Source organism: Limulus polyphemus, unplaced genomic scaffold (assembly GCF_000517525.1).
Source record: "Limulus polyphemus unplaced genomic scaffold, Limulus_polyphemus-2.1.2 Scaffold4548, whole genome shotgun sequence".
Taxonomy (NCBI): Eukaryota; Metazoa; Arthropoda; class Merostomata; order Xiphosura; family Limulidae; genus Limulus; species Limulus polyphemus.
The window spans coordinates 67,048-87,101 of NW_013670158.1; the positions used below are offsets into that span (position 1 = coordinate 67,048).

At 31.7% G+C, this 20,054-nt stretch overlaps 1 protein-coding gene and 1 long non-coding RNA gene across 2 annotated transcripts in view; both read left to right on the forward strand.

The window, feature by feature from the left end:
- The window catches only part of LOC106471330 (SH2B adapter protein 1-like), a 72,545-nt gene extending 62,488 nt beyond the window's left edge, over positions 1-10,057 (forward strand). Inside the window, exons 3-7 of the mRNA XM_022399943.1 lie at positions 824-939; positions 1,690-1,769; positions 3,847-3,993; positions 4,862-5,055; positions 9,210-10,057. Of these exons, the coding sequence (XP_022255651.1) occupies positions 824-939; positions 1,690-1,769; positions 3,847-3,993; positions 4,862-5,055; positions 9,210-9,599 (927 nt within the window). The 3' untranslated portion in view covers positions 9,600-10,057. The remainder of the gene's footprint in view (positions 1-823; positions 940-1,689; positions 1,770-3,846; positions 3,994-4,861; positions 5,056-9,209) is intronic.
- A 1,702-nt stretch (positions 10,058-11,759) lies between these two features.
- Positions 11,760-12,558, forward strand: LOC111088838. Its single transcript, XR_002613234.1, has 2 exons — positions 11,760-11,841; positions 12,061-12,558. It is a non-coding gene; the product is annotated as an uncharacterized LOC111088838 (long non-coding RNA).
- The last annotated feature ends 7,496 nt before the right edge of the window (positions 12,559-20,054 follow it).

Consider the following 20,054-nt stretch of genomic DNA (forward strand, 5'->3'; position numbering starts at 1 on the left):
ATCAGTACTGTAATTGAACGACCTGCACATGTATTAGTTGCAAGAATGACCTTGAGCGAACATTTGCGCACATGCGGAGATGGATGCTATCTGGATATTTGGGAATGTGGCAGGCCGTGATTATAAGACGACTGTGAAATTTACAGCCTAATTATTAATCAAAAACATTGCCTTATAGCCGGGCCAATACGGTAATTGTAGCATTAAGTACAGATTTACAGTGTGAGGGATATTTTATAAAACTTTTAAATATTTCATTTGGGATGTTTCGTGAAAATTAAACATGAATTGTAATTTTGAAATGTAAAATAAAAGGGTTCATTGGTTAACTACCTGGATCAGATTGTACTGTGTTGCAACTTTGGAAATTGATACGATTTTTTTCAACTTTAACTGCTCTTTGTTTTGTCTTTTGCATAGACTAGCATCACACTGCCTTAAGCTTAGGAGTGTTAGTTTAAGATTTACAAAAATGTTTTTTGTTAAGGGAATATGGTATAAAGAAATCTAAATGAAAATGGACGGCATACTACTTTCTATTAAGTTGCATAACTTGTTTCAGTTTTTGAGAAACCTCCAGTGGTAGTTCAGTAGTTTAATAATTATTTGAAAACAAGTTTTCAAAAAAAGCTAGAACGAGGTATCTTTATCACATGATAAGGTGACATTTACTGTTTTATTTTTCAATTGGATCTTCACTTGTTCAGATTTCTGACTTCTAGGGGCTTTCTATTTCAAATTTAGGCTATACAATTCCAGGTCAAGAATTAATTGTAATTTCAGAGTAATATTTTACAATCTTATAACTTTTTACATTATTTAGGCTGAGAATCATATGGAGTATGTGATTGAGCCTCATGATGCTGAAGACATGAAATCCTGGCTAGCCAGCATTAAATACTGCATGCGCCATCTAGGGAATGCAAATGAAGAAGCAGTGTATGTATATGATACTTTAAACACATTAGTCTGCCTAATTAGAGAATATCTGTGATTAGCTTGTATAGAAATCAGAATGAAATAGTCATACCATACAACCACAAATATTAAAATGAAATTCAATTAGAAATAGCTCTAGTTAGTAAGCTTACATATTCCTAAAATATTGTAATTCGAAATCTTTGGTTGGTTTAAGAGGTTAATCAGTTGCAACAACTCATTCATGGGACATCACTTAGCATTATATTTGACTAGTTAAAAGTAAATCAATTACAATTCATTCTTGGGAGCTCATTTAGTATTATTTTTATTGGTTGAAGGGTTAGTCAGTTGCAACAATACTTGTAATAATTTGTATGGTTAATAAACTCATTAATCATTAAATTGACATATTACTGTATCCTTTACGTAGACTAGGCTAAAGTAGACTTAAGTAGTGTTAACCCCAGTATTTGTTGTAACATTTGTTTAATTGTATTTTAAAAAGGTATTATTTTAAAATATCAGTATATTTAATTTTTTGTCAGATATCATGATTTTGTATAAAACTATCAGGCTGTTTTTGTGAGTATGACTATTAATCAAACATTCCCTTTTATAAATTGCATGTTTTTTATAATTGTTTATGAAACAAACAAGCAGGTTTGATGTACTGACTGTCTTTGCAGCTGTGTGTTTTTGTTACATTAATCTTAAATATAAAAGAAAAATGTATTCTAGAATAATGCAGTCTTTTCCCCCCCTTCTTAGTAGACCAAGATTATCAAGTGCACAATCAAACAGCTTAACCAGGTTAAGGGACAGACACAACATACCAATTACCAACAAAAGTAAGGGTTTTAGTAATCAATAAAGTTAAACTTCTTTCATCAGGGTATGATGTTATAGTTTTTGACAAATTTTGTATGAGTCTTTAAAAACTGTAACATGAATGCTAATCAAATAAAGACAAATATTGAAGTTACCAGTAAAATTTTTACAATATCATATGTTACCTGGTGTTTGAAATATGTTAGAAACAAGTTTCAACTATTATAATAAGTAGTGACCTATTGAAAAACTACTAAAATTACATAATCTTGTAATATGTTATTAGTTCTGCTATTATAATGAAATAAACATATCTTATTATTTTGATTTTAGAATTGTCAATATTTTATGTCTTATTTTTGTCAGTTATGTTAATTTTAAAGTGATAATCTGTACAAAATTCAATAACAATGTCAGACTTTCCAAAATTCCATATTCTAGCAATGTGAAGGACCATTGGATGATAATTTTCGTCTATGATAAAAGATGATATCTGTGCATAAGTTAACAAAATTAAAAAGCACCACAATGTTATAAAATGCACAACAACATATTAAAAAGGTACCAGACCCATTGAACAACTGGAGTAGAATACCCCTGAAACATCTAGAGTTGTTTAATGAGTTTGGTGCATTTTTAATAGATTATTCACACTTTTTGTTATTGTTGTGTTTTTTAATTTAAATACTTTCCTCTTTTTCTTTGGCAATTTATCATTATGTGTGAAGTCATAGTTTGTATTCTCTAATTGTTTATTTTTTGGTCATCATTCTTTTCTAATACTACATGTACTGAAACTTTAAAACATAAGCTGATGTTTATTTTTCTCATCCATCTGATGTTTTCATATGCTTTCTGGTGTGTGTGTACTATCTGTTTGTCAGTCCTTTACTTGTACTTGGTCTTAATCAGTATTAAAATCAATACTTGTTTAATAGATGCCATTGCTTTTTCACTTAGGCTCGATTTGATATTTTGTCTTTGTTTTATATTAATCTATAAATGTATAATAAAAGGATAAAATCTACTCAGTTGTAATGTGTTAAATTACCTTTCCATATCTTATCTCTCAGATGCTAATTTATCACTTCTTTTTTTTTCTTATTCTTTATTGAATTTATTTAATAATTTTTAATATAAAAGAATGCACTTTTTTGTGAATGATATGGTATATTACTTTTCCATTTAAGTTGTATGTGGTCCATATTTATCATTAACCCTCAAACTACTGACTTGTTTACATACCATTAACTACCAGTTGAGTCCACATATTGTATCATGTTGAGCAGTTTAATTGTTTTTGTCTGTTACAAAAGGTATTGGAAAGAACTGCCTAAAAAATTGATGAAGTTGCTTGTTTCCTATGTAAAATATTTAGGAAACCACAGCAGTAATTAGAGATTAAATACATTATCAATGGTAGTTTTGTTTAGATGTTTTTTGTGACTAGTGTGTAATTAGGAATCATGTAACAAAGAAAACCATGGATCTACAAGCCATGTGTATAAATATTTTGCAAATATGTGCTAAAAAGTTGATGGGGGTCCATGTGGACCCTATTGGTAAAGTTAAGATCAAAACTGAATTGTGTATTTACAAAACAGTAGTTTTTAAATCAAGAACATTATTCGTGAAACAATAAAATGAGAAAGTTATTAGAAAATTGTATATGCATATTAGACTAAAACAGACACATGCATGCATGGCCAAAAAAGGAGTTTATAATTAAAGCTCAGTGTAGTTGGTAAAAAGCTTTAGAATATTTGGGGCACGATACTTCAGAAAATGTTCCTTTTCAGTTAGGGCTAAATGCTTGATTATTCAAAATTAAACATCTTTGCTTGTTTGTACCACAACTTGAAGAATTATGATATCATTTGTAAGAGGGAAAAATATCAAAACGCAGTGAATGTTTCACCATGCAACATTACCTTATTATTAGATCTCTGCATCAAGATTTGAAGGAGGTCAACCGTTTTTAAACATTATGTAAAATGTTAATTGATATAAAAATAATTTAGGTAAAAAATGACTTATATAATAAGAAAAAGTCAAGTTACCATTTTTACCACTACAACTGTTTTTATGATACACCAGAAAATGAGGAAGCAACACCAGAAATTAGTCCTGAACCTCCTCCAGACCTTCCTCCTCGGGGAGTAGGTGCTGTCGGAGTTACATCTACAACAGGAGGAAGCAATGGGAATGAGCTTGGAACATTGCCTCAACAAGAACAAAATACAGGTGATAGAAAACACACCAAGGATACAAACTATTTTAATATATATTAATTAAGCAATGATTTTTTTTTATTAGTATAATTTCTTTAAACATTGTGAACTTAAAAAATGTCAAAATTACTGAGGTGATAATATACTAGGTTACTGTAGTGTAGTGTAAATAATGTTTATTAGCAAACAAAATTAGTAAATAACATCAAGTTGTGACAAAATTATACAATTAAATGATTAAAGTTTTGAACTAAATAACTTCCAGATACAGTAGTTAAGCTATTAGAAAATCAAATTAGTGGGTGTCTTAGTAAATTTAACAGATTGAAACAGTTAACAGACACATAAATATAACATGTGGGTCTTGTTCTTTTTGTACTCTTCATCTATCTCTTCCTGATCTATTGAAATGTTAGTACTCTACAAGCTTGTTAATTTTCACTACCATGGGCACATATATGTATGTCCTCCTCTAGACAACTGCTCTTACAGTTTGAAATTTTGTTACCATCATGAAAAACGGATATTTCCCTAAAAACTTCCCAGATTTTACCAGTTTCAGTTAAAATATGCATTTTGTTTTTTTATTATACATCTAAATATAAAGCTTATAGAGAGAGAGTTGTTTATATGTAAATGTGGCAGTGGAAGAGATAAAAGCTGTCACATTAGACTGTGTACAGATATTGTTCAAGTTATTAATTTGTCTATATACAGTAGTTATTTGGACATATTTATATAAATGATATAAAACATTTCATTAACCATCTGTAGTACAAGAGACAAATAAAGCAAACACTGACTGGGGGGTAGAAGAATTAAATTGTCTTAACATCCCACCTCTGTGGTATTTTCCTACATTGAATCCTTCTGTTTTACAGCAGGTGAGCAAGGACCTGATATTTATCAGACGCTGAAGGAATATCCGTGGTTTCATGGGATGTTATCCAGAAGTGATGCAGCTCAACTGGTGTTACGGGAAGACCTTGAGGGTCACGGTGTATTTCTAGTTCGACAAAGTGAGACAAGGAAGGGAGAATATGTTCTTACTTTTAATTTCCAGGGAAGAGCAAAGGTGAACACTTTTAATGTAACTATCTTCTAACCTAATATAACATAAGGTTTAGGGACAACAATGGACTTATTGGCTGTCCCATCTTCTACACTAAATTAGAAACAATAAAAAAACATCTTAAATCCAGCCCTTATCATTCATATTGTTATCAAGCTTTCTCTTAAACTCACTTAAATTTACTGCCTCCACAAAATCTAAAGGCATCCCATTCAAGAGGCCAACCACCCTGTTAGAAAAATAAAACTGTCTTAGCTGAAGATGACTCCTATCTTGCCAAAATTTATATTTGTGTCCCTAAGACCTACTATTCTTACTGTTAAATATGAAAAAAGATAATGCATCAACACTATCAATTCCCTTTACAATCTTAGACACCTCAACCAGATCCCCTCTAACTCTTCGAATTTCAAAAGAAAACAATTTCAAAGATCTTAATCTCTCCTGATATGACAACTCCTCCATCCCAGGCATCATTCTAGTAGCCCTCCTCTGAACCCTTTCCAACAATTCAGTGTCCTTCCTAAGGTAAGGAACCCAAGACTGAACACAATATTCCAAGTGTGGCCTAACCAGTGACCTATACAATGAAATGATAACCTCTTTAGACATGTATTCAATATTTCTGTAGATACAACCTAAATATTTGCCCTACCACTAGCAACAGCACACAGCTTGGATGACTTAAGATCACCCATTATACCAAGATCCCTTTTTCTCATGACACTGTTGAGGTTATTCCCATCCAAATTATACTTATAATTCAAATTATGATAACCCACATTCATTGTGTTGCATTTATTATAATTAAAACCCATCTGCCATTTATTTGCCCAACTCACTAAATGATGTAAATCCTTTTGTAAAGCAGCAGCATCCTCTTCATAGCTAGCAACACTGAAGCCCTTAATATCATCTGCAAATTTAATTAATTTATTGATCATTCCTTCATCTATATCATTGACGTAAATAAAAAAAACAAAACAAGATCCTAAGACTGAGCTCTGAGATACCCACTTGTGATATTAATCCAGTTTGACTGAACTTCATTTATAACATCCTTCTGCTTTCTTCCATCCAGCCACTCTTCTATTCAATTATCTAACTTATCCCCCACAACTACAGAGATGCTCCCAGTGGTCTGTGGACTTACAATGTTAGAAACTGGGTTTTGATACCCATGGTGGGCAGAGCACAGATAGTTCATTGTATAGCTTTGTGCTTAACTACAAACAAGCAAATAAACCTATAGAGATAATTTTTTAGAAGCCTATTGGTCAATCTAGGTTATCCCATCAAAAACACAACTCAAAGCCAGCCCTTGTCATTCAAATGTTTAATGCATTGACTACACCCAAGGGCAACCCATCTCAGTCTAAAAGCCAAACACCCTGTTAGAAAAATAAAGTTGTCTTAGCTGAAGATGACTCCTATCCTGCCAAAATTTATATTTATGTCCCATAGTTCTACCATTCCCATCATTAAGTATGAAAAAAGATGATGCATCAACATTATCAATTCTCTTAACAGTTTTAACTACCTTAGTCAGATCCACTCCAGCTTTTCTTAACCTGTCCTCATATTATAACCTTTCAATCCTAGGTATCATCCTAGTAGCCTTCCTCTGAATCTTATTCATCGATTTAATGTCCATTCTAAAGTAAGGAACCCAAGAATAAACACAATACTTCAAGCCTAATCAGTGACCTGTACAAAGAAATCATAACTTCTTTAGACTTATATTCAGTATGTCTGTACATACAACCTAAAATTCTATTTGCCTTGCCACTAGCAACATAACATTGCTTGGATGGTTTAAGAGATTGATGAACCAGAATGCAAAAAAACCTTTTTTTCCACAATGCTGTTAAGGTTATTCCTATCAAAATTGTACTTCCAATTCAAATTATGATATTCCCGCATGCATTACCTTACATTTATTATAATCAGAAACCATCTGCCATATATTCACCCAAATCATCAAATAATCTGAATCATTTTGTACAGCAGCAGTGTTCTCCTCACAGCCAGCAACACCCAAGATCTCGGTATCCTCAGCAAATTTAAGTAAATTATTGACCATTCTTTCATGGCTATGTCATTCATGTAAATCATTTTAAGCTTCCCAATTTTTTTTTAACAAGCTCAAAATTCATGCAATCATCTTCTTTGACCTTGTTCCATCTATCAACTGTTCAAGATGAGAATACTGCTTAAATATTCATTGGTAAAAACTGAATTTAATAACTCGGCCATCTCTTAATCATCAGATACAAGGCTTCCTTTATTATCCCTCAAGGGTCCAATCCCCACCCTAGCATTCTGTGTACTCTTAATGTACTTAAAGAAAGCCTTACTGTTAATTTTGCATTTTCAATCAACCTTTTTTTCATACATCCTTTTTGATGTCATAGTTTCCTGTTTCACCAACATTCTTATTCTTCTGTAATATTTTAAATCTCCCATCATACCAGTAAATTTAAATTTCTTAAGTTTGTGATGCTTTACTTTAATTTTATTTTTTATGATAATTTATACACCTAAGCATATTTTTGTTTGCATTTTCCAATTTTTGTTTACCCATTTTTAACCTCTTAATGCAGAATAGCATCTACACTTTAACATTTAGATTAAATAATTACTTTCGTACTTTGATTTTAAAAATTTAAGAGTTATAAACAAGAGTGGTAATTTAGATTTTTGCATCTCCAGAATTTGAACCTGGGACCACTTGTATATAAACAAGTACTCTACTAACTGAGCTTAAGGATTAACCCATTAGCAATTACTAGCAAAGCATTTTTAAACAACCGAAGCTATCACTCGTAGCAGAGAGAGATAAATGCAAAAAAAAAGAAAGATGGAACATTTTAAAAATACTATTATGGTTTTTTTAGATAACCACCAAGTTTTGACAATAACTACCACATTTTATTCCACACTTGTCGCTAAGTTATGCCAGGGCAAACGAAAAAAGACAAAACTGGTGAATACAAGACAATTCAAAACCTCATATGTATAATTTACACTCTACCACTATATACAGCTTAGGGTTACTGATAAGAGGTGGAATTCCCCAAAACTGGTATATACTCAGAGATGAGGGGGAATTGAACAATAGACTGGGCTTCATATTTATGTTTTAGTATTTTAAACAGTTTGTCTGCTGAATAATTCAGAAGAAAAAATTACTGGTATCTATGCTACATATTCTTCCAATTCTATATAAATACAGGTTACTGTGGTGAGTAAAAAACAAATCAAAACACTATACATATAATATACACTTCACTACTGTATAAAGCCTAGTCTTATTCTTTCAATTTGCCTTTGTCCATGGATGCTGATGATGGATGGAATTCTCTGAAACTGGTATACCTCAATGATCAATATGGAGTCATATTCATTTTTAAAAAATAATAATTTTATATGATTGGCTTTGCATTTCATGAGATTTTAGGTAGAATTAATTTCCTTATTTATGGTATGTTAATGAACTCATGTGATAAGCTCATCAAGTGAGTTTAACTATTATTTTTTTGGCCATGTGTTTATTCTTTTTGTTTTAGTCTGCCAGGCAGAAACATTTTTCTAAAACTTTTATTTCATTTGCCATTTTAAGCAAAAGCAAATACTGCAGAGTTTTTTATTGTTTCATAAATGACACTGATGATTAAGATTGTTTTCAGTTCAAAAATGAATAATAAAAAAAGTTTTGTCACTATCAAAATAAAGTAAAAGATGAAGGCATCAGTTAGGTACAAAAAAGACCAATTTTAGATGCAACTGAGCAACAGTTATTATTTTTACAGCAAAATAAAATAATAGAAAACTAGTTATCCACAAGCATTAGCAATAGAAAGCTAATTTTTTTTTAGTTGAGTCATTGAATAACTACTACAGGGGCAACAGAAAAGGATTGAAAATTAGTCTTCTTAGCTAAAGGCTTTAAATAAATTTCTCTGAAAATAGGTGTTTTCATACATTTTGTTATAAAATTTCCTTTATATGTTTTAAGTTTTCCATGTTCATTTCGTATTGTAAACTTTCTTTCATTATGAAAGATACTTACTTTAAAATTAGCTTTTAGTGTTGAATATGTTGAAGGTTTATTTTATTTTTTACTTAAGAGAATGTGTGTGATTTAATTTTTTTAGCATCTCAGAATGACCATTAACACTGAGGGTCAGTGTAGAGTCCAACATTTGTGGTTTCAGACAATCTTTGACATGTTGGAGCATTTCCGCATACATCCTATTCCTCTAGAATCTGGTGGAGCATCTGATGTAACCCTGACAGAGTATGCGATAAACTCGGTTAGTACAAGGCACTCCACTGGAGTTGTGCATCTTGTACAGGGCTCCCCGCCCCGAACTGGAATTCCAGGACATAGCCGGGTCCCCAGTATTCCTGAAGTTCACAATGTCATTACATATGGTGGATCTGTGCGAGTTAGGACACAGTCTTTAGAAATTTTAAATGTTAATCCCCAGTCACAAGCAACAATTCCAGGACGAGCCATAGAGAACACATATTCTTTTGTGTAATTATTGTGTTGTGTCTTTCCTCTGTTCACATATTAAGCTCAAAATGAAGTAGAGGTTAAGATTAGACTGCTTTCTTCATTGTGAATGAACTACAAAATGAAGAGATAAGAGATCTGATTTGACTCTGTATCTTTTTAAATGAACTTTAACGCATTACCAATGCTTTTTGTTTTTTCTTCATTGTACCTAAGATTGGGCTGCTAAATTTAAATGTTAGTTTCATAGAATATTTTTTGATATGTTTTAGCTCAATTTATTTCCCAAGAAAAAAATAAGCTTGCAGGTTAAGGAGAAGAAAGTAATTCAAATTTTGTTGATACATATCAAACTGGGTAACACTAGAACCTGTAAAATCCATAACTGGTTTTTATTCTCAGGTATTTTCAAGGTGGCAGTTCCAAGTGCATTATTACAACCATTTAGTATCGAATAAGTTATATTAAATATACTTCCTAAAACTTCTTGCCATACATTTTTATTTTAGTGGATAGTCACCCAGTGGTGGATATCGCATACATTTTTCCACACTAAGTACACGTAAACTTAAAATATAAAAAAAAGTTTTCATTGTAAAGGTAGGTTCCAAAATGCATGTAATTTTATTTTGTTGCTATTTTCCCTAACTGTAACCTTTTTAACAGTGTTTTACTCTTTAAAGTAAAACTACAACTTTTTGACTTCATTGAGATAGTAAACTGTAAAAATTAGGGCTAGTAGCTTTGTGAACTAGTATGTTATCAATAAAACATACACACAGTTCTATAAGTTTAATTGTTCAAAACTTTTATCAGACTATTTTTAAGTTATTTAACTCAAACTATCGAAATGAGCACACAGTCCAGAAGATGTTGATTTGTGATGAAGAGTAACATAATTATATTGTAGCCCATATTCCAAGTTTTGTAAGTATGGCAGTGTCAAATTATGTTGATATTATACCATAACTTTATTCAAATGCATACTGTTGAAATACATAATTACAAAATTTTCTCTCTTAGGCATAGTTTCTTTGTTTGTAGTTAAGCACAAAGCTACACAATGGGCTATCTGTGCTCTGCCCACCACCTGTATCAAAACCCGGTTTCTAGCGTTACAAGTCTGCAGACATACTGCTGTGCCACTGGGGGGTCTTATTCATAGTATACCCACAAATTAAAGTTTGGTATATTTTTAAATGTATCTCTAGAATTCAAAGTCTTGTTACATTTAGAAATACAGTTTCCAAAGGTAAACATTCATTCATTTATCTTATGCAAGTTTACATGCCCTTCCTGTATAATTAAAGGAATATGTGAAATCTACCACTAGGTGACTATATAGCAAACTTAGTTTACCCATCTTCTTAAATAGTGAGCTTGTTCTATATTTATCTTTAATTGTTCTGACTTACTTGTTTATTGTTTCTTGAAATGAAAGATATACACTCTTTGAAGTAGCTGGTGTTATGGTGCATGCGTGTGTGTGTGTATATATTGTTGAGCTTTATGATGTTACTGCTCTCAGGCTCTTAGCTTTGTGGTTAATACAAAACTAATGGCTTTCATGTATATAAATGATGACTGAAAATGAAGTTGACTAAAACATAAGAGTACCAAGATAACAGATTTAAGACAGCAAGATCAGTTATGTGATCTTCTTGTTACGATACATTAAAAAAAAAGCTTATTAATATTGCTAAAATAAACATCAACAAGTTTCAGATCACAAGGTTGTGTTTCGTTTCACAGCCATTACCATCTTTCATATTTTAGCCAAAACAAAATACACATAATTAACTAAGTACCACTCATTCAACAAAATGTATGTATGATATTCTTGTAAAATCTTCAATAACTGAATTACAATAGTGTCTATTCATTAACTTCAAAACCTGTTCATCATGAATAAACTTGTGATCTTCCATTAACACTTTTGATAACTGAAATTAGTTGATGCCAAACTGTTAGGTGCTGTGAGTACTGGTAAATTGGTGCAATTTTTTCTTAATAAGATAAAACTCAGTGGCATCTTATGAAATGATATCATTTATGGAGAAACAGTTTGGGATAAACTGTGGTAACATTGTTATTGTAATTATTTATTTTGTTTTTTGTATGTTTTATAGATCTACTTCTATTTTCGGTAATTATTTTGTTTTTTGTATGTTTTATAGATGAAGTAGTTACATCTATAAAACATACAAAAACAAAATAGAAGTAGTTACATCTATAATACATACAAAAACCAAATAACGAAAATAGAGGTAGTTAGATCTATAACACATACAAAAAACAAAATAACGAAAATAGAAGTAGTTACATCTATAACACATACAAAAAACATAATAACGAAAATAGAAGTAGTTACGTCTATAAAACATACAAAAACAAAATAACGAAAATAGAAGTAGTTACATCTATAAAACATACAAAAACAAAATAGAGGTAGTTACATCTATAACACATACAAAAACAAAATAGAGGTAGTTACATCTATAACACATACAAAAACAAAATAGAGGTAGTTAGATCTATAACACATACAAAAACAAATAACGAAAATAGAAGTAGTTACATCTATAAAACATACAAAAACAAAATAGAAGTAGTTACATCTATAAAACATACAAAAAACATAATAACCATTTTGGCCTGAGATAAACTGCAGCCACTATCTTAGTCTGTCTAGTAGTTGATGAAAGTGTAACAATTTAAAATAGAGATAAATTGATGCCACTGTACCTATTAATTGATGTAAGATATGAATGAAATTATTGTAATGTTTTACCTCAGAGATAAACTTGTACCAATATTCATTAATGAGTACATAATAGATAAGGATAAAACTGACAGCATGCAATCTAACAAATGAACTGAAGCCACTCTACTTATTGATTTGTACCAAATATAGTTGTAACAATTCTATAACTGATAATAATTAGTGTAATTCCATGAGTTAAATAAACTTTTCCCAACCTGTTCGTTGAGACCACGTAAATTAATTAGTTTGTTTAATGAATTTTTCATATTATTTTAGTATCTTGTATTATACGGTTGTGAGTTATGAAGAGAGCCAAGAAAGAGTTGTGATAAGCTAAAGTTTCGAAAGACCTTGACTTATATTATAACACATTGATCAAACTGTAAGAACATTTTTCCCACAAAGAGAAACTTAAGGCACATTTCCATCTTTAGTATTATTAAAGACCAATCCGAGGCTTGGTCTATCACACACTGATTGTGGGTTAGTGTTTTTGTCACTAAAGAAAATAAATTTTTATAAGAGCCCTGATTTTTAAAAATGTTCAAACCTTAGTAATATCTAACTTACATAGTTTATTATTTATGATTTCACCTTTATGTGTACCATGCTACAAAGATCACTTCTGAACTCTTCAGACATTTGATATCTAATGTTGAACTTCTTTGCACAAAGAAGTAGCATTGTCTTTACTGTAAGATTTATTTTATGCTAACATACTAATATCTCTCATGGAATTTTTAGTCATTATTATGATTATTCAAAAGCATATATGGACATTTTATACACTCAGCTTGCCCATTTTAATAATATTTAGTAGTATTTGTTTTCTTTAGTTTTTTAAATGATGCAGTTAGAAATATATACATATTTATTACTTAGGCCATCTGCTAACAGACGTCTTAATTTTTGGTGATCTTGTTTCGTAAAAGCAATAACTGTTTCATAAATGTTACTCTGGAAAAACTTGTTAAAGCACCCATTACTCTCATTAAATGTAAAAGTTTTATCTGAAAGACAATTATTGACCAATTAAAATGGTAACCTATTTTGGACCAAAATCAATCTAATGATAGAAAAAAATTAGAAATCATTCAGTAAGTACTTATTTGGTGTTATTGAATGCAAAATATATAGCAAACAAGAAATTCATTTCATAATGGCCTCATCCCTGAGTGTGTGCCATATATAGTACACTGATCAGAACTTGTCACAATGTAATGTGATGGGTGTGTTCCAGGTATCTTATACTAACATTATACATGCTCAAAAACTATTTAGAAAATGTTTATTATCATATTGTTACATCAGCTGCTTTTCAAAACATAAGAAATTTAAATGAGTTATTTTGTATGAATGTCATAAAAACAGTTTCAACCTTTATTTAAGCACAAGTGCACATACCATTTTATGCATATCTTAGTTTATTTCTTATTACAGCCTGCTAGTTTATATCTCTGGCAATCACCAGGCATAGGCCTATGTGCAAATGTAACTTTTTTCACATCATGTATTGAAGTTGGTGCAGATGGACCTTTTCTTTTCTGAAATTTCCCTCTAAATATTTTGTAATTTTGACTAAGTTTGTTCTCTTTTTATGTGGGTGTGCACAACATTCTTTCTTTAATCAAAAACTCTACAGTTCCTGCCTTGAAACCTAGTGAATCAATGTGTTTTGATTTTGGCACTTCAAGATGCTGCATATCTAGTTGATACAATAACCAATAATTGGTAATGACCATATCTAGGAAATGAAAGAATAGTCTTTGGTAAAACTTCTAGTGTCTAATGTATTTCTCCCTGAGCTAGTACACTTAGAACACAATTGACAAGATGAATTATTCTTATCTACTTTGTTAGTACAATCAATAATAAGTTCATTTTAAAAATCATCACTATACATTATACAATCACTCAGTCTAGATCTAACTATCAAACTACATTTTGTACGCGTATTTAAACTTCGACTGAGAATTCTACACATTACTAGATATTATGATATTCAGTTAAAACAACGAGAAAAACTCAGAAAGTTCTAATAACAGGATGCTATAATATATTAATTACCAATTCAGAACTAGTGAACTACACAACATATGATTTGTAAACAGTTGCAAACTTGCAATAAAATATCACTTCTAAAAAGAACTAAATTTAACACTTATATAATATATAATTATCTAAATTATAATTCTCGAATTAAACTTAAATGAAGACAGTCGTGTATATTTAATAATAGGCCTTTCTTCAAGAAAAATATTTACAATAGTTTTATACTATATACAAAGACTGTTTTCAGTTCATGCACAAAGTCTACTTGTACGGTCTGCACCAACATTTGCAGTCCCCTTGATGGCTTCAATGTGGAACTGGTAGTTCTGAAAGTACAACACTCACCTCATGATCTTCACACTATCGATTTTGCATTTCTGGATGTATGCAAGGGGCTGCTGGTCTGTCTAGATGATGAACTCCTTCCTATAGAGGTAGTTCTGGAAATTCTAGAGGGCAAGTATGATGGTCAGACACTCTCATTCATTCACAAAGTAGTTCTCACTCTTCACCAACTTTTTACTGACGTACATTACAGGAAACAGTTTGTCTACATATTCTTCCAGCAGTGCTACTCCAATTCCAATGTCTGAAGCATTAGCCTGAACAGTTTGTTGAAGTCTGGCATTTTAAGGAATGGCAAACTTCCTAACATGTTCTTGAACTTCTGGAATGCCATGTGCTGTGGGTGTTCCCACTTTACCTTTTTGGGTTGGCCCTTCTTGGTCAGGTCAGTTAGTGTCCCCAACATAGCCTTCACCTATAGGCATGTTGTGGTTTGTTGGCACCACTCAATGTTTGTCACATACTCAAATCAATTGTGTACTGTTTAATCATGGTGATAGCACTTCCTTCTTGTGGTGAATCTGGCAGCAACATTAATGGTGAGAGTCACTCTTTTCTTGTCTCTTGCTAGCACCATTTCTGTAGGTAGGTTCATCTGCTTTATGTTGAGATTTCTGCTTGTTAGTGACAGAATTGTACTCACTCACAATGTGGCCTATTTCATAACAAGCATAGCATCTCTTTGGACTTGCCAGTTATACTCCCTCCACAAGCTTCCATACACTGTTCTGCCAAATTGATCATCTTGTCCACTTATTTTGGTGCAGTCTCTTTTAGGAACAGTGATACGTTAGTGGATCACGTTATAATGAACTGTTCACGTATTAGTTGATCTACCAGTCCTTCAAACTATCTTCACACTTGACCACGTCAGTCCACCTTGTGAAGTATCGCCATAGACGTGCCACAAACAGAAATACAGTTTCTCCAATGCCAGGTTTGACTTCTATGAACTTCTGGCAAAAACATTCCTTAGTATGTTCATAGCATTTCAGCAAGGTCACTTTTAACTTGTCATAGTCCATGGTATCTTCTGACAACATGCCAGCATACACTTGTAGGCCTTTGTGAGAAGGTGGCTGAGATAGCCTGCCCAGTTGTCTTTGTCCCAGTTCTGATTTTGGGTGGATCTTTCATACCTCTCCAGGAAAGCATCCATGTTGTCTTTCTGTTCATCAAATTTGGGCATCTTGTGTCAGCTGTCCCTGACACCATTTTCATTCTTTAGTCCTCCATCTCTCTGTTGGATGACTATGGTAATCTCAGTTTGTGTTATTATTCTCTCTATTTACAGTCTCTCCTCTTTCTCATTTTCTTATATCTCTATTTGTATTTCATGCTTACATTATTATTTCTTCCTCTCTTATCTGCCTATTCTCTTCTCTCTCTAAGTCTTGTTGTTATTTAAGAAACTCTCATAGATCACCATCTTTAAACCCAAGTCGCTGCCCCTCTCTATCCACTTACCAAAGTCAGTCAACATGGTTATATTGTGTGGTTGTGACCTCTACAATATTTTCGCCACCACTAAAACTGTGCATATATTGGCTTATTTGTCGGTTACTTACATCTACTTCTACTGCCGTTTATCATTGTAGATCCTGGTTGGCTCGCCACTATCAGGTTTTAATGTACAAGGAAGATTCTTTACAGTAGGTGTCTGTCACTTGTTGATGATAAATTTCAACAATAAACAGCACACAGTCCACTTTTTAAAAATTATTATATTAAAACAATTCAAATGCAGATGTTCGTTATACTGTTGGTTATCACAGTTGTATCCAGAGCTTTAACTAATTTTCTTTTTTGTCAAAGTACACACAGGCTGATTCAGTTACTTTAAAAACAATTTTACAAAATGAATTATTCTTCCTGCTCTGTTATACAGTACAGTCTGTGATGATTTCACTTTAAAAATCACCACTAATATAACTGTTGTTTATCACAGTTGTATCCAGAGCTTTAAATAATTGTCTCTATTTCTTCAAAGTCTACACAGGCTAGTTGAATTACTTTAGGAAAAACCCCTTGATAAGATGAATTGTTCTTCTCTACTTTGTTATTAAAATACAACCTGTGATAATTTCACTTTAAAAATTGCCACTATTCGCTTTTTATGACTAAACTCCCAATTACTCAATCTATGTCTAACTATCAAACTATGTTTTTAACACGTATTTATACCCTAACAGAGGTCTAGAATTCCACACATTACTAGATATTATGATGCAATAGTACTCAATTAATACAACGAGAAAAACTCAGAAGGTTCTAGTAACATGACATGATAACATAACAATCACCAATTCAGAACTACTGTACTACACAAGGTATAATTCGTAAATAGTTACATAAACAAACTTGCGATAAACCATTACTTCAAAATTACTAAATTATAACTCTTGCATTAAACTTGGAAACACATGTGTATATCTAACATGTTTTACATACAGCACTGAATCTTGTTTTCATGCTACCATATGGGAATATTCTTTCAACTGTTCTGTATTAATAACCAAAATTCAGCAAATTCCTTTGATTGCTGTTTGGTCTTCTCAGTTTTTGCATAAGTCCATACAGCTTTAAAAATATACAAATCAGGACTTTGTATATGTTAAACTATGGTTGTGAATATTCCATCAGCTATTTTACCATCAACTTATCTTTTCCCAAAATTTGCAGAAAGTAAAATCCATATAACATTGCTATATAGTTGCTCTTAGCTGTACTATTATGAAAGTAAGATGTTTGTGTATGGATTCTCATTGTCAGAAGCTAATGATTGATTTCCACCCAATGAGTCATGTTTCTAAAGGCTTTGCATTATGGATCAGAATATGTTTGTACCTTGTCAGTAATGAGGGTATCAACGGTTCTGTGTAGAACAACCATTAGCTGGGATGCAGCCCAAACTACTACTGATCCCCCCCCCCTCATTATGCTTCAATACAGATATTGCACTTTGAGTTTGATACAAATCTCTTCTTTAACATCAAACAAACTTTCGTTGCTTGTTGAACAATTCGAACTTAGCTTTTATAAATAGTAAATGCCTCCAGCTTTGCTCATTTCTACAGCTTATGGACTATTGCCAATTCATCCTTTCTGTTTTGCTACATTTCTTTAGCAGCGGTTTTCAAGCAGCTATACGTCTGTTGAGACAGCCTCGTGCTAATATTTATCTTAATGTTCTCGAGATAACATTCAAATATGCATTTACTGAAAATACATAGTTTATACTGTAAACAACATGAAACACTAAACATCGCTTTTGGAGGCTTTTGGTTTCTACCTCGACCATTTCTTTTATTAACAGTTTCATTTTCCCTCTTCAAAGTCTCGCATACAGCTCCTATTGGAACATAGAGTATTCCCATAATATTTTACACAGAATATTTATGACCAGCTAAAGCTTTGATTCTTGCATTCTTTTCATGTGGTATTTTAGTCCTAGAAGCATTGACTGGATTTATTCTACTACCACTAGATATATTGTGGCTGCCTATACTTTTATAGACCTTAAACTAATGTGGCACTGTCTGGTTGATTTGTTGACAACTAATCACAGGGTAAACTATCAATGCGACTGTGTTAAGGTGTGATCCATTTTCATGCTATAAAGGTGTATTATTCCCGTAGTATTTAGTGTATTTATACACCTCTTTTCCTTACTGTTTCCACAGTTATTTACTATACTGTATAAGTATATGATATTACACTTATATGAATATATATATGTGTGTGTTTGGTGATGCAGGGTACATAAACATTTTATAAAATTGATCATGAATGTTGTATCACATTCTCGAATCAAAGAACATGGACAACGTAACTGTCAGGCAATAAATGAACACAAATAAATAATTTTATTAAAATGTTGACATTAGAATATATAAAGTAAAACTGTGGTCACTGACATGTATTGAATCATAGGAAGAAACAGTGTACCAAATATGTATTTTTACAGATGCTGAAGAAATAAAAGAAAAAGATAGTTCACACTACAGTGCAAGAAAACATAATGTTACCCAATTTGTTTTTATAATGGTAGTGAAGTATATACAATTGATTGTGTCGAATGAAAATATTCGTGAGCAGATGAAAATGCTAACAGCAGTGTAAACATTCTTTTTCTTATAATGTTCTTAATCATTCAGAAACAAACCCATGAGTAAGGCAAGACTTTATTATATATAACTCTATCTTTTATTTTTCATTCCACTTTGGAAAATAAACACTACACTCAATTTTGTTTTGCTGTGTAAGGAAACTAAGAGTTGAAGTTACTGATGACTAAGGGCAATGTCATATATATAACACTGTATCATATTTTGCTTCACTTTCAAATACGAGGAAACATAACAATATATATTTTGTTGTGTTATGAAGGTAACTGGTAACTATATGAAGCTACTGATGAAAAAGTAATGACTCGTACTTTTTTTATGGACTTACATTGCTAACGTCCAGTGTTCAGTTATCCATAAGTGTGTAGCATTGTGCTAAACTTACCTCTGCCCCACCAAAATACTTACTTGTCGTTAATTGAGAATAATTACGAGTTATCTTCATCCTACAGTGAAATATATTTGTGTCTTGTTGTTTTCATTTTTCAAAGTTGTTTGTTTGTTGTTGAACACGAAATTACACAATGGGTTATCTGTATTCTGCCCATTGCAGATATCGAAACCCGATATTTAGCGTTATAGCCCTCAGACTTTCTGTTGAATTACCAGGAGTGTTTATCAAAGTGAAATGAAATAAGAATGTTTTTACATTCCTTTTCTTTTCTTTACAAAGTAGTACACTCTAAATTGTGTTTTGTTTACGGTGTTTGGTCATGAAATAAAGACCTGCAGAAATTCTAACATTACCCTCCTTCTTCTTCAGTAAGTTAAACAGCTGCCATTATCATTAAATTGTGATTATAACCATTTTGTGCTTATTATAGTTTTATACTATAACTTTTAAATTAGTAAGCGAGTGTTAACGAAATTTGGCAGATTATCAGTAAACATTACAATGCTTTCATACAGAAAATATCATTTTTTTTATTAGAAGTCTTAAGGTTTGTAAAGCAATGATTTTCTCGTGTCTTTTTTTTTCATATGTTGCCTATCTATCACGCAAAGTAATTTTCATTTTAAGATTAAAAATACTTTTATGCGTCAGAAATTTTTATTATGTCCAGATAGTTATCAAACGTTTCTTAAGAAACAAACTTTATACTGTTACGCCTCCAGTCGTTAGTTAATTTTCCGTAAATTCTTTCCGACTAAACTTTAGCGACACAAGTCCTTTCTTAAATAAAACCGGTTT